This window comes from Tribolium madens, unplaced genomic scaffold (genome assembly GCF_015345945.1).
Source record: "Tribolium madens isolate multiple individuals breed KSU strain unplaced genomic scaffold, Tmad_KSU_1.1 Scaffold_91;HRSCAF=231;Tcas5.2_LG7, whole genome shotgun sequence".
Classification (NCBI taxonomy): Eukaryota; Metazoa; Arthropoda; class Insecta; order Coleoptera; family Tenebrionidae; genus Tribolium; species Tribolium madens.
In genome coordinates this window covers 9,291,157-9,306,600 of record NW_025401063.1, presented here as the reverse complement: position 1 = coordinate 9,306,600, position 15,444 = coordinate 9,291,157, and the positions used below count along the sequence as shown (strand labels likewise).

The window sequence follows — 15,444 nt, the reverse complement described above, 5'->3', positions numbered from 1 at the left end:
AGTTTATATCACACGTTCATCATGATAAAACTATTTTGTGTTTACCTCTTAATTTCATTTTCTTCAACTTTTGAATTCATTTTTAAACCCGGACCGCTTGTTCCGGCTTCAAAGGGGGAAATATGGCCCAAACCACAACAAGAAGACAAATTAGACGAAAGATTTTTCTCTATATTACCAACATTTTTTTATTTTAATGTAGGTAAGTATAAGAAGAGATCAATATCAACAGCAACATAAATTGTAGTCAATCGGAAATAGATGTAATACGTTAACAGAAGCTTTAAACAGATACAGAAAATTAATCATATTTAACAATCGTCACATAAAAGAAATTTATTACAAAGCACGTAGTTGCTACGAAGGCGGAGATTCAAATTTTTTGGGTTACTTGACAAGTATAGAGGTTGATTTAACTGGTGTGTGCAATGATGAGGAGTATCCATCATTTGAGATGAAGGAAGAATGTAAATTTATTAAAATTAATATTTTTGTCCCTAATGTGTATTTGTAGATGTGGTAAATGTGACGTCAACAGTACAAAGAATTTCCTCAGACACTATATGGGGAATACTTCGAGGGCTAGAAACCTTCTCTCAATTAATATACTTGTCAGATGATTACAGTTGTGTAGGTTATATAATTGTTTCTTTTAGTCACTTAACTACAATTCTTCCTCAGCACAGAATTGAAACAACTGTAATCCATGATTACCCCAGATTTGCCCATCGTGGCCTACTTTTAGACACTTCTCGTCACTACATCCCAAAGAAGAGCATTTTGAAATTAATTGAAACCATGTCTTACAACAAATTTAATGTTTTCCATTGGCATATCACTGATGATTACAGTTTCCCATACGTTAGTAAAACTTTTCCGCAAATGAGGTATTTATGATTAATACCATTAACTCTTTTTATTTTCAAATTACAGCGACAAGGGAGCATTCCATCCGACTCTTATGACTTACGACCAAAATTTTGTAAACGAGGTGCAAGAATATGCTCGGAAAAGAGGAATTCGCGTTTTAGCAGAGTTTGACACACCTGGCCATACTCTTTCTTGGGGTTTAGGAAATCCAGACTTGCTCACAGCTTGCCATAATGTACCCCAACTAGAATGGGGACCCATCAATCCTATTAAAAACACCACTTACGAATTTATTTTTAAACTATTTGAAGAAATTAAAAGTACCTATAAAGATCAATACACGCATCTTGGCGGCGATGAAGTTGATTTCTCTTGTTGGAAAAGCAACCCTGAAATCAATCAATGGATGGCTGAAAATGGCATTGTAGGCGACTACATCGCCCTCCAAAGCTACTACATTCAAAAACTGATCAACTACGTTGATTCCCTAGGCTTAAACTCAATCGTTTGGGAAGAAGTGTTCACCAACGGTGTCACATTACCCAAATCCACGGTAGTCAACGTCTGGATTAGTGACGATCCGAAAACAACGCTCAAACAAGTAACAGAAGCTGGTCATCCGACGATAATCTCATCTTATTGGTATTTAGATATTTTAAAAACCGGAGGTGACTGGTTAAAATTTTACAACGCTGATCCGCAAGACTTTGATGGTACTGAAGAACAAAAAAAACTTGTGCTTGGAGGGGAAGCTTGCATGTGGAGTGAAGTCGTCAATGAGTATAACTTAGAGTCACGGGTGTGGCCTAGAGCTAGTGTGGCTGCGGAAAGGTTTTGGTCGCCTCCAGATGATCCTAAAACTGAGCAAAATATGGCAGAACTTTGGCCTGTTGCTAGCAGGCTACAAGAGCAGACGTGTAGAATGAACAGAAGGGGAGTTGAAGCTCAACCGCCGTCAGGACCAAGTGTCTGTTTTTAAGTTAATGTTTTAGAACTGTTACTATTTTTGAGTGTACAAAATTTATTTAATTTCCAAAATAAAGACTAAATGCTAACAAATTTAGTATTTTATTGGTTATTTAAAAATCTGGAGCCATAATAATTATTTTTTTATTATACCTACATCATAATCCTAAATTAAAACACGCTGCAGCGTGCGTAATTTGGCCTTTATAGCACGCTGAAATTTTAAAGTTGTCTAGGTAACAAGAAATAGTGAAATGTCTGGACCAATTACAATGTGAAAAAATGTGCTTAACAACGTAAACTATTAACCATCTCTACGAAAACGATTCACAAACAACCTTTGTTAATTTTATTGTGTAAATTCACATTTTTTCAATGCTCATAAAAGATCGTAAATAGGCAGGTATAATAAAAAATAGCGTATAACACTCGTTTATAAGCGCCTTTAAAACACTTACGACGTTAAAAGCACTCCGCTGACGAGTCGTGCTCTTAAATCCGTCGTGCGTGTTTTAAAGGCTTGCTTATAAACTAGTATTATAATATACTATTACATTAAGTAAGTGTGCAAAACGAGTGTTTTTTTACTTTTGACGGTTTTCTTTCAATGCGAAAGGTCGTCATATTTCTCTCAGTGCGTGAAATGCTGTCAGTGCCATTGTACATACTATAAAAATAAGCAACAAAACACAAAACCGTAAATCATCATAAGCAAAAAATAAAATAAAAACAGTACAAGCGAGTTCGTAAAGTCCATTATTGACCTTTAAATTTAAAAATTTTTAATTCATCTTTGAAAGAATTCCATCTTTTTAGTATCTCCTAAAGTCGTAAACGAAGAGAGCTGCATCAAAATTTAAATATAAATAAATATTTTTTTAAATATCTAGATTACATATAGATATCACTGATATCAGGTATGGTTTCTAGCACTGCTCATCACAGCGACTCACAGCCGCGTATCAAGTTTATTAACTACAAACACAATCAGTAGACCAAATTAAATATATTGTATTTAGTTATATTTAGAACTGTGAACTGAGAAATAGCATGTATATCTAATTATGTCAATTACAACTAAATTATTGATGGTCATTTATCAAGACCATCTTAATCCCAGATAAGCTGTAACTAAAATAAAAACAAAAATAATATTACTACTATAGACATTATTGTTCAAGTTCTGCTTTCTTTATGTCACGAAAATTTCTCTAAAAGAGTTATCTCGTTAGAGTACAATCTTTAATTAAATCAACACACTTATATAAATGAAAACATTCGAGTTTCATCAAGTATACATCTGTCGGCTGTGATAAGAAGACATAGCCGTTGTCATGATCAAATTATTTTTATATTTGCTTCCGCTCATCATCAGCTGCAATGCCATTCATCCTGGCCCCGTGGTTAAAGCAACAAAAGGCGAAGTGTGGCCAAAACCACAAGTAGAAGAAAAAACCGATGAGTATTACATAGTGCGGCCACATGGTTTCAATTTCAAGGTACGAGTATAAAAATAAAATAATACTTGTTTGAAAGTCTTAAAACGATTTAGGGCCCAAACAACATTGGTTGCCCCAATTTTCTCAATGATGCCTTCACGAGATACTGGACTATAATAGCAACATCAAGTTCATTGGAACGCAGAGGTCGTTTGCATGAGGTGGGGCGAAAACCAAAGACAGAATTTTGGAAAGACGACAGCAGTTATATCGGAGATTTAAACGGCTTAGATGTTCAATTGAGAGAGTGTTCTAGTGAAGATGTACGTCCAGCGTTTGGGGACAATGAAAATTGTAAGTGTTTGAACAAAGTAATACTGAATTTTAAATATTTTTTTTAGACACACTCAATATCACCAAGGAAGGAGCTTCACTTGCGGCTGACACCATTTGGGGAGTTTTGCGTGGTTTAGAGACCTTCTCTCAGTTGATTTATCTAGAGCAAGATAATGCAAGTAGAAGTGCCAAGTAAAAATACTTGAGATAATCGATTGTTTTCAGCTCATTATAAACTTGACCGATATTAGTGATTTTCCAAGGTTTTCTCACAGAGGTCTTCTGTTAGATACTTCCAGACATTTTCTGCCAGTTTACATAATTCTTCAAACTCTGGACGCAATGTCCTATAATAAATTTAACGTCTTTCATTGGCATATCACTGATGATCATAGTTTTCCATATAAAAGTCGCACGTTTCCAGAATTGAGGTAGCTCAAGTGGAATGTCTAGATTTATTAGTACTATATACTGTTCCAGTGATAAAGGAGCCTTCCATCCAGTTTCAAAAGTTTACGAACAAAGTGATGTCAGTAAAGTCATAGAATATGCCCGTTTAAGGGGCATACGAGTAATTCCAGAATTTGATACTCCTGGCCATACCAGTTCTTGGGGAGCAGCCCATCCTGAATTATTGACTACTTGCTATACAAATGATAAGCCCGATGAAGACTTGGGACCAATGGACCCAACTAAAAACTCCACCTATGACTTTTTGACCAAATTATTTACTGAAGTTGTTGATGTTTTCCCAGATTCTTACTTTCATATTGGTGGTGATGAAGTTGACTTTTATTGCTGGTAATATGGTATAAAAACACGTTATTTTATTTGAAAAAATATTTTTATCGTAGGAAACACAATCCCAATATTACAAGCTTTATGGAAGCCAACAAAATATCGACTTACGAAGACTTGGAAAGTTATTTTATACAACACGTTGTCGACCTTCTCGATTCCTTAAATTCAAAATATTTAGTTTGGGAGGAAGTTTTTGTAAATGGAGTCACTCTTCCCAACAGCACTCTTGTACACGTCTGGAGAGACAATGGACATGAAACCTTGAACGAAGTGACTAAAGCTGGAAAGTACGGTATTTTTTCTAGTTGTTGGTACTTGGACCATTTAAGTAGTGGAGGCGATTGGGAAAAATTCTATGAATGTGAAGCACTTGATTTTCCTGGTACTGATGAACAAAAGCAATTGGTTCTGGGAGGAGAAGCATGTATGTGGTCAGAAGCTGTGAACGAGTATAACATCATGCCAAGAGTGTGGCCTAGAGCTAGTGCAGTTGCTGAAAAACTTTGGTCTGCGGAAGATGTTAATGATACTGCAGCTGCTAAAGGAAGGCTGGAAGAGCATACTTGTAGGATGAATAATAGAGGAATCGCTGCACAGCCCCCCAATGGACCGGGAGTGTGTCTTTAAATCTCTTTATCTAGATATGTGCTACAATTTTCATTCCTAACTTAATAAAAAAATACCGCAAGAATTCATTTACTTATTAAAATAATTACAAAGATTCCTTTTTCAAAAATCTAGTGAATATTATAATTACCTACCAATTATACTTACTTATCAAACTGACCAATTATCATTTGTGACCTATACTCTATGTAAACTATATAAAAAAATGTGATAAAATTGCATACATAAATGATTAAGTTCAAGAATTTACGATATTATTAGTAATAAACAATAAACTCTCAAAACAGGGTTTTCCCCAATTCCACTCACAATGTTGCGATTCAGAGTTCTGTCGTTAATATATCTGTTATTAAGTAACAGCCACCAATATTTGTGTCTCCAAGAAGGTAATTCCATAACAGTTTATTTTGTTATTGCTGTCAATATAATTCTTTTTTTAGATTACTACTGGCGACAATACACAGGAGAAGTTCCTAAAGATGCTGTAGTTGGAGGTCAAGATATCAACCACAAAGATGTTTATATCGGACAAGCTTATGTTAAAAATGAAGGTCTTTTTGTGGTTCAAATTTTTGCCGATAGAAAAGAGATTTATGCGCCTATAAAAGGAATGAAAAAAATAGAAGGAAATATTATAAAAGTATGAATTTATAAACCGCCTTATGACGTTACTACTTTTAAAATTATTTACATATATATTGTAGATACTTTGTGGACCCCAAGAAAATTTTTATTGGATTTCTGTGAATTCTAGTAACCTTCATTTACAATTGCTTCATCAACATGCTGTGATTGGGGGACATGAAGATAGATCTGGAGTACTAAACATTGGTAGAATAAGTTACGAAGGAGAAACTAAAATTGGAAAAATTAATTCGTTTAATGTAGGAAATGCTTTGTTCTTTTTTAATAGGAATCAAAAAGAGGAACATGTTAACTCTTATGAAATACTTCTATATAAAGAAAATAATCTCGATATTGATGCTCGCAGTATAACAGTTGCTAGTAACAAATAAATATAGTTTAAGTAAAATTAAGTACATAAAATTTGTAATAGTTTTAGCCTAGTACATAAACCCGCAAACAATGTATAGCAAAGGCAGAAATAAATACTCTTTTAGCTTTTTCCTTGTCTGTAGTAAATATCTTCCCAATAACAAAATTGAGCTTATCAAAAACTGATGCAAATCTTTGGATCGATTTGACTTACGATTTTCATAAAAATGTACAATTGCGGAATTAAAATTTCGGGCAGTATTTTTCTGTCACTGTAAACTACCCTTTACTGTCATCATGACTGACATTTGACAATTAAACTATTTTTGTCTTGTTAAATTTGTTTATTAAACAATTTGTCTGTCTTAGAAAATTTATTAATTGAACTAAGTGTAAATAAATCATCGCTTTAATCTGCTGCCTACTCGTTATTATGCCACAAATCACTGTTTTTGAAAGTAAATAAGTCAAAATGACATAAGCATGACAAGAATAAAAAATGGGGTTATTAATGTAAAGGTTGTTTTAGAGTTTACATTATGAAAATGACAATGCCCGAAATTTTAATTCCGCAACTTACGCGTCCAACCATATATTTACAATACATATGTTCGCAATAAAGTGCGAATTATTCTTATGATAAGGCTTATTAGAATTCTTCAAAAACTCTAACTCACCAACGTTATAATTACCGTAATAATAAAAATAAATATAATATACAGGTGCGCCAGAACTCGCGTCCCAGAGAAAAATTTTGACATATATTTTTTGACATTTGACATTTTTTAATATCTATTTAATGATACTGATGATCTTGTATATGTTTTTTTTTACAACTATTTAGTAAAGAGACAAAAGTTTTGCCAATAAAAGCCACAAATAACATTGAACAGAGTTACAATTTAGGATACAGCTTCCTTGTTTCCTCTTTTAATAGCCTATAACAAAAAAAACTTGAAAAATTATTTTTCCAACAAAAATAAATAGAGTCAAAGTACAAACTTTAAACCCTCATAACTTCGAAATTTTTATAGATAAAATTTTTTTAACATTTTTTCCATATTCCTGGTATCTTACCTTATATGGCATTTTTCTCTGGGGCGCGAGTTCTGGCGCACTCTATATAAATATCTCAAAGATTAAGTATAAAAGAGGAACCTTCTCCTAGCAAAAATATTTTCAGGAGCCGGCCTAACCAGTTTCGCTTTATTCAAACATCATTAGAGACTATTTTCCTAATTTGCAAAATAGCCTCTAATGATTAGACACTAATTTCCTAATTTACAAAATAGCCTCTAATGATACTTGAAGCTTAAATAAAGCAAAATGGGATATGCCCCTGAAAACGTTTTTGCTTGGAGAAGGTTCCGCCTTTATACTTAATCCTTAAGAAATTTTTACCAAGCAATTTTACAATTTAAGATATTAGGGCAGTGCATTTACGTACTATGTCGTTCTTCTGAAAAGTTACTCTGAAGAGTTAATGCATTAATTATTAATGATCAAAATAGAAATAAAACACAAGTCTACATCCTAAGTTAACTTACATTTCTTTATTAGCAATTATTTTACCCATCGCATTATGTTTCTTGTACAAAAGAATTTCGTAAGACATAGCGCTTTCTTCTTTTAAATTATTATTATAAAACATAGGAACATCTGATTCGTAATACGTATCAATTTTTCCAATTTTAAAGCCTCCGTTAATATTTATTCTTCCAATATTTATTTCTCCATCTCCATCTTCATGTCCACCACGCACTCCAATATTATTAACCAGTAGTTTGTGAACGTTTTTAGAATCTGTTGGAACCCAATATAAATTTTGTTGAGGGCCGCAAAGTATCTAGAAAATGATAGTAGATAACATATCGAGGTGGGATGTGCTTCATTAGGTACCAAGACAAAATGTGATAACCAAGACGCGAAATGGCGCGGTTAGCAATAAACCGAGGTAAAGTCTGCCGAAAGATATACCGTGTTTACAACCTTTTATGGGTTTGATTCTTTAATAAGTTTATGACCACCCCAACATAAAACATTAGACCATAATTATTATTTGTTCCAGAGGCCAAAAAAATCAAAGAAAAAAATATTGAAGATAGATACGAAGATACATATTAAAAATGTATAAAAAACAATACAAAGAGATGATTTGAATGAAATTAATCAACGTTTATTGTTAACTACTACTAAAAACTAAAATAAATGGTTTTTAAATTGAGCCATGCGTTAATAAATAATTTTCAGTTTCCTCTTTTATTTTATTTACTGTGATAGAGACTGAAGTTGTTTTTTTTATAGAATTGCGTCCACAATTAATAGAAGCAACGTTTGATGTAAAAATACTGCTACGAGTAGGTACCTATTATAGTAAAAATCATAATTGCATTTACAATAAACAAAGATATCGAAAAACAATGCGTATCAAACGAGAAAAATCTCCTGAATCTGATATTTCATATTAATTGTACAAAGTTAAAATGTCATACTTTTCAACTTCCCACATACAAAGTAATTTGATTATTACTTTATGATAAACGAATAATCAAAATAAAATTATGGGTTTTTTCAACTATTATATTACCCTTATATTCTCCTCCACTTTTTGTACTATATCATTTCTTATCGGAACATAAACTTCTCTTACTCCATCAAAAATTTCACAGACTACTTCACCTTGATTTTGTATATATGCTTGTCCGATATAAACATTTCTGCCGTCTTCAATTTTACCTCCGATAACAGCATCTATAGGCACTTCACCATTAGTGTAATCTCGCCAATAATAATAATCTAAAAACCAAATAATAAAACGTTACATAAACATATACATTTTATTAATCATAATTTAACCACCTTGAAGACATATACACTGACGACTGATACTTAAGAGAAATACGAATAGGAGGAATGTAAAGCGTAACATTTTGTTCGAAAAAGAAAAAACAACAACTAGTAATTTGCAATCTGCAATTGTTTATATATGTTATTTTTAAATAAAAAAGTTGATAAGAAAAGTTCGATTTTTTTTTTGACAATCTATTTTACCAATTTTAACAAAACAATATTATCTATCTTATAACATAAAGTCGTACTCTTATTTTAGAGTGTTTTCATTAATCAATAACATATAAACATGCGGAATAATACAGGATGACTCACAAAGTATATACAGGATGATTTACGATGATTAATTAGCCTGACCAAATTCTCGATGCAACCACCATTACATTTTCGCAAGTTGCTTTAAAAAAAGTAATTTGAATCCACGATGCCTTCATTATCATTTTTGGCAAACGCTACAAATTTATTGTAAACTGAGCAAAATGTGGCCCTAATCCAATGATGAGAAGATTGACATGATTTTAGCTTATGGAGAATGTTTGAAGAATGCATCTCTTGCTGTGTTAATACCCAGTGATACCCCAAAACAAAGAGCACCTTCTGACACGATCAGGTTAGTTTTGAGAAAATTGGAGTCCCGTTAAGATATCAAAGCGAAGGATACCACCGGCTGAAGCTTGCTTTCTGTACCTAACTCGTATTTTAATAGTTATAGGTAGGTATACCCATTATTGGGTTGGTATTTCAGTTATACTCGTTTTCATATTAATGTGCATCGAAGTAGTCGTTGAAAGGGATCATTTTAAGATGGCAACTAGGCGAAAATTCAAACAATCCTAAACTCAATCTTCCCTAAAACTTATTTTTTCAAATATAATCCATTTCATTTAAATTGGCATAACAGTAGGCCATGATTGTGTAAACTGCGCTTTAAATGTGAAAAAGGCTTTACATATTAAGGAACTAAATTTGTCACTAAAAAAGTGAGGTTAAGATACTTAAAATTTTATTTTTAAAGAACCCTCTTTCAAAGGTTTTCAGAGAGAGTTTTTGGATAAAATAATTTGGCTTAATTCAAATTGGTATATTTGAGTCCATTAACCTAATAAGGAATAACGAATAACCAACGAAAACAGTGAAAAAACGAATGCAAATGACAGTCATGTCAGTTCAATATACCTTGTAGGTAAATAATCAAAGAAAAACAAAAACCCCATCAGCTGTTATATCAGGGACATGCGCATGGCTACAAACTTAAATACGAAATTCCATAGCCACCTATTATGCCAATTTCAATGAAATATACTTTAAATGTGTACTCCATGTAGCAAAAAATAGTTAAAATTAACAACGTAATCAACATAGGATCGGAAACATAAAGGTTTTTGTCATTATTGATGTGATTAAATTTGTTTTGAATGACATTAATGACACTTGTTGTGTAAATCGGACCTTAAATTTCATTTAGACTTCTACAACCTACTTGATGCACATTAATATGAAAAAGAGTATATTTCTGTTTTTCATAATTTAATGTCAAAACTGACAAATTATGACTATGCTCGCTATGATTTCATATTTATTACAAATGATCTTTCAAATCTACCTGACCTATGAAAATGTAATGTTGGTTGCATCGAAAACTTGGTCAGATTTATTATTCCTCGCGAATCACCTGTGTAGTAGAAATTTCAATGGCCCCATGCCCAGATTACGTTATAAAATCTCGTCTGAATGGGAAATTGAGGTAGTTATTTTTATTTTAAAAGTTCCTTAAAAACTGTTTTATATCTGATGCAATAGAAAATTTACTGAATTGGAAGTAAACGTACTTTTTGTTTATTGGCACCGCTTTTTCTATCTTTTTTGTTATTTATTATTTTATTATTTTTGTTCATATGATTCCTGTGATTCAGTGGCTTGAATATGACCATTGGTGTAAGTATATTTTTTCTCGCCAATAAAAGACCACGTCAGATGACTGCTACTGGCCCAGAAAATGAAATTTAGTTGATGAAACTGAGACTTGTTGCTAAACAATATCTTAACCCAACCAACTTTAATTCTAAACAACAACTGTTCTTAATAACTTTTTGTCGTATTTGCAATATAACAAAACACTACTACAGAAAAATAAGTTTTTTTCAAAATTTCCAAGGCACACTTGATTTTTCAAAACTAAAATGATGTTAAAAATTAATCTTAACCAAGCAGGGCTGAACCCAAAAAAATTAAATTTAAATCAAGAATTTTTCATCTTAAGAGTGGTTTCACCTATCCGGGAACACACTGTATGTCACAACACTCTTTAGACTCCTTGATATCGATTTTTACTTTTAATATTAAGCAATTGAATGAACTGAATATTTTGACAAACTATTTGACATTTAACAATTTATCATTTTCTTATGTTATTATTAATTTACTCACTTGGGAGGAAAGTTTTGTATGCATCTCTGGAGTAAATATCGTTAAGCCTTCGAATGAAAATATCTACGTTTCCTACATACTCGGGATTAAAATAGTTGTTTATTCCCTTGATATATAAATAACTATTACTGAGTAAGATAGTATAGATAAAAGAACACTCAAAAACATTCTATGTTGTAAGAAACTATTGTTTTGAAAATAATTTAAAAAATTAAAAGCACTCAAGTTGCTGTATTTTTCAAGATGACTAATTTTGACAAAGAGAAATTGTTTTATTAAAACACTCAAAAACTTTCGATTTTTCACAATACTATTGTTTTGAAAACATTTAATAAAATGAAAAGCACTCAACTTGCTGAATTTTGATTAACTTTGGGTGAACTGCCCACACATGCTTAGTCGGAGGCTAAAATAGTGATAGTACAAACATTTATATTGGACAAGCGTACATAAAAGATCGTATCATAGTCACTGAAATTCTTGATGGAATACAAGAAGTACATACATACTATACAAGATGTCCCAGGCTCCGTATTTTTTCGATTACTCTGACAGTAAAGAAGATAACGAAATGCGGTTTCTTTTGGACGATAGACATTCGTTTTTTCTATGATCCAAAAATACTGTAGTCAGTCACCCTATATAGGGTCGCGCAACAAAGTTACATTTTTTCTTATAGAACGCCCGGTATATTATGCGCTTATTTGAAAGAGTTTCTAATTATAAGAAAATTCATATAAGGTTTTATCGTGGACCGTATATGATCTATAAGCAATTTTATGAAAAAAAAATGTAATTTTTGAAAAATCGCATCAATTTTGCTAGAATGAAAAAATGAATAAAAACAATTGCAACCATTTTTACTGAGTCTGGTCCTAAATTATTACGATCAACCTTTTGCAACTACTGCAAAGTGTTAACATTCGCAAAATATCAAGTAACTTATTTTTTTTAATGGAACACCCGATATGTTATTACTTTATCGGGTAGAGCTTTCTAAAAAACCTAAAGTTTGAAAGTTTGGAGAGTCCACACGGGGGCAATTGGCCATCAACATCGATAGACTCTCAATCTTTGGAGAAGAATAATAAGAGAACATGTAATTGACCCCTTCTTTGTTGACGGTTTTTTAAACGGTTTACAATATCGCCAATTCCTTCAAGAGTAATTGCCAGGTTTGTTAGAGAATGTAGAATTATGTCGCAACAGCATAATTGTCCACAAATGCCTATTTCCAATTAGCACAGCTCATTGCTAAATTTAACAAATAGCAATATCATAATCATTGTTAAAACAACCTAGTAAAATTATATTTTGCTAAAAAATTTAAATAAATATCTATTGTATTGATTTTTTTTTAATAGATACTTAATTTATCATTTATAACCTTACCAAAAGTATATACCTTATTAATAAGAGTCCAAAGTATAATTAGTACTTACAAGCGGAAGTAACTCCCGTCAGCATTAGCAAGCAATATTAGGTAGTATTATTCAATATATACCATGACATAAGTACCATAAATCAGTACTGTTTTTGTGATATGGTGAAAGTACCCAAAGTAGCATGTGGATTATAATCTTATTTGTCTTGGGTAAGAAAAACTAAAAACTTTCTCACCAATTATTTCAAAAGCAAACTCTCAAGTTACTCAAGGTACTACCCTTGGTGAAGAATGTCGAAAAAGGGATTACGGCAACGGTGGACATGTCTGTGTTTGTACTTCAAAGCACTGTGACACTGTTTCATATCCAGAGAGAGTAGAACAACCTGAATTTCTCATTTACACCTCCAACAAAGCAGGCTTAAGATTTCACAAGTCGAGTGGTACTTTCACTAAAACAAGTCAAGTGTTTGATAATCAAATTCTTATTAACGCCAATGAAAAGTACCAAACTTTGTTAGGATGGGGTGGAGCCTTTACTGACGCTACTGGAATAAATATCGATTCATTAGATGAGGACGCCCAAACAAAACTTCTAGAAACGTACTTTTCCGAAGATGGTATAGAGTATAGTTTATGTAGAGTCCCGATTGGAGGTACTGACTTTTCTGAACGCGGCTATTCCTACGCTGATGGACGTACTGATGAAAAATTGGCACACTTCCGGTTGGCTCCAGAAGATTTTCAATACAAAGTAAATAAGTTTATTTTAAAAGTTTCAAACTTTTCCTATTTAATTTCTTGTAGATTCCATTTATCAAAAAAGCTCAAGATATAAGCAAGGGCAAATTACAACTTTTCGCTTCGGCCTGGACTGCACCGAAATGGATGAAAACAAATGGGGAATATGCCGGATTTGGTTTTTTAAAAGATAATATGTTTCAAGCGTGGGCTAACTATTTTATCAAATTTTTGGAAAATTATAAATCGCAGGGGATACAATTTTGGGGGTTGACAACAGGAAATGAACCAAGTTTAGGCATTACACCCTTCAGCAAAATTAATTCTGTCGGATGGACACCTGTAATGATGGTATCTAAAACTGTTAAGAATATAAAAATGATGAGTACCTATGAATGAATTTTTTTAGTCACATTGGATCAGAAATAATTTAGGACCAACAATTCGAAATTCAAGTTTCGCCGACATCAAACTCATCACTCTCGACGACCAAAGATTTTTTCTTCCCTGGTTTACTAATATTGTAACAAATTATTTTAATTGTAAGAAAATATAAAGCATTTTTTTAATTTCAGGTTTTTAGAAACAAAGCTACCAAAAATTACATCGACGGCATTGCTGTCCACTGGTATTATGACAGCGTATTTCCCGCAAGTTTATTAAAACAAACGCATGATAATTTCCCTGAAAAATTTTTGTTGGCTACCGAAGCTTGCCGAGGTAAGTGGATAAGCAAAAACGTCCGGAAATTTAAAAAAACGTATCTACCAGGTGAAAAATTAAGTGAGAAAGACGTCAGTTTAGGATCGTGGGAACGTGGAGAAAGCTATGCTTTTGACATTATTGAGGTGCAACAAAAAACTGATAAAAAAAAATATATTGCTATTTATTTGATTTCAGGATGTTACGAACTGGGTCAGTGGTTGGGTCGACTGGAATATGGCCCTGGATTTGAAAGGCGGACCAACATATATTAAAAATTACGTAGATTCGCCAATCATTGTTAATTCTACAGCCGGTGAATTTTACAAACAACCCATGTTTTATAGTTTAGGGCATTTCTCAAAATTTGTCCCAAAAGAGTCTATACGAATTGGATCGACTGGTTTTGATGATCATATTCCAGTTGCAGCGTTCCAAAGACCGGATCACTGTATTGTCGTAGTAATTTTAAACAAGTAAGTTTATTGTCCCTTAATTACAGAAACAAACTTAATAACATGTCTTTAAATACTAGGAAAGACCACGTAGTGCCAGTCACGTTAGTCGACGATTCTAAAGGTAGTGTCCAAATAGAACTCAGTAAAAAGTCGATAACGACTGTTTTGTATTGGTAATTGCTTTGTACAAATTTGTTTTAATAAAAAGTTTAAAAACGCAATTTGTATTTCCTTTTTCTCTTAAAAACAGGGTCCGCCAGAACTCGCGGCCCAGAAAAAATTTTGACATTTATTTTTTGACATTTGACTTTTTTTATGCCTATTTAATGATTCTGATGATCTTGTATATGTTTTTTTACAATTATTTAGTAAAGGTACAAAAATTTTGCCAATAACACAAATAATATGGAACAGAGTTACAATTTAAAATACAGCTTCTGTTTCCTCTTTTGATAGCCTACAGCAAAAAAACTTGGAAAACTATTTTTCCAACAAAAATAAATAGAGTCAAAGTGCAAAATTTAAACCCTCATAACTTCGAAATTTTCATAGATAAAATTTTTTTAACATTTTTTCCCTGATCCCAGTATCTTATTACCATATTTTACATTTTTCTCTAGGGTGCGAGTTCTGGCGCACCCTGTATACCTACCTTATCTTATATAAAATTATGGATATAGTTAGTATATATACCCACTTACTTATTATTTTCTTATTTGTCAGAATTATCCATAATACAAAATTAGCTAATTACTGATTATTCTTGAATTTTTTTATTCTTCCATGCATATGAAAATGTCTTTTTGTGGGAATTTGTATTTCATTTTTTTACAAAGTAAAAAATGCA

At 32.3% G+C, this 15,444-nt stretch overlaps 5 protein-coding genes across 5 annotated transcripts; 4 read left to right on the top strand and 1 right to left on the bottom strand.

The window, feature by feature from the left end:
* Positions 1-17: 17 nt before the first annotated feature.
* Positions 18-1,920, top strand: LOC123011162 (beta-hexosaminidase subunit alpha-like). Its single transcript, XM_044408481.1, has 5 exons — positions 18-198; positions 248-467; positions 515-630; positions 682-887; positions 934-1,920. The coding sequence occupies exons 1-5, from the start codon at positions 22-24 to the stop codon at positions 1,847-1,849; spliced, it is 1,635 nt and encodes a 544-aa protein (XP_044264416.1). The 5' UTR covers positions 18-21; the 3' UTR covers positions 1,850-1,920.
* A 1,087-nt stretch (positions 1,921-3,007) lies between these two features.
* LOC123010532 (beta-hexosaminidase subunit alpha-like) lies at positions 3,008-5,094 on the top strand. Its single transcript, XM_044407496.1, has 6 exons — positions 3,008-3,335; positions 3,389-3,629; positions 3,677-3,786; positions 3,837-4,042; positions 4,092-4,412; positions 4,466-5,094. Exons 1-6 carry the CDS (start codon positions 3,171-3,173, stop codon positions 5,037-5,039), a joined length of 1,617 nt encoding a protein of 538 aa, XP_044263431.1. The 5' UTR covers positions 3,008-3,170; the 3' UTR covers positions 5,040-5,094.
* A 170-nt stretch (positions 5,095-5,264) lies between these two features.
* LOC123010533 lies at positions 5,265-6,164 on the top strand. Its single transcript, XM_044407497.1, has 3 exons — positions 5,265-5,425; positions 5,480-5,679; positions 5,744-6,164. Exons 1-3 carry the CDS (start codon positions 5,350-5,352, stop codon positions 6,053-6,055), a joined length of 588 nt encoding a protein of 195 aa, XP_044263432.1. The 5' UTR covers positions 5,265-5,349; the 3' UTR covers positions 6,056-6,164.
* A 1,398-nt stretch (positions 6,165-7,562) lies between these two features.
* On the bottom strand, positions 7,563-8,979 carry LOC123011011. Its single transcript, XM_044408256.1, has 3 exons — positions 8,895-8,979; positions 8,623-8,831; positions 7,563-7,881 (listed from the first exon to the last, which is right to left on the bottom strand). The coding sequence occupies exons 1-3, from the start codon at positions 8,962-8,964 to the stop codon at positions 7,579-7,581; spliced, it is 582 nt and encodes a 193-aa protein (XP_044264191.1). The 5' UTR covers positions 8,965-8,979; the 3' UTR covers positions 7,563-7,578.
* Positions 8,980-12,863: 3,884 nt separating this feature from the next.
* On the top strand, positions 12,864-14,818 carry LOC123011010 (putative glucosylceramidase 4). The gene is made up of 8 exons (XM_044408255.1): positions 12,864-12,906; positions 12,960-13,450; positions 13,504-13,788; positions 13,847-13,960; positions 14,013-14,157; positions 14,209-14,285; positions 14,338-14,615; positions 14,675-14,818. The coding sequence occupies exons 1-8, from the start codon at positions 12,879-12,881 to the stop codon at positions 14,772-14,774; spliced, it is 1,518 nt and encodes a 505-aa protein (XP_044264190.1). The 5' UTR covers positions 12,864-12,878; the 3' UTR covers positions 14,775-14,818.
* The last annotated feature ends 626 nt before the right edge of the window (positions 14,819-15,444 follow it).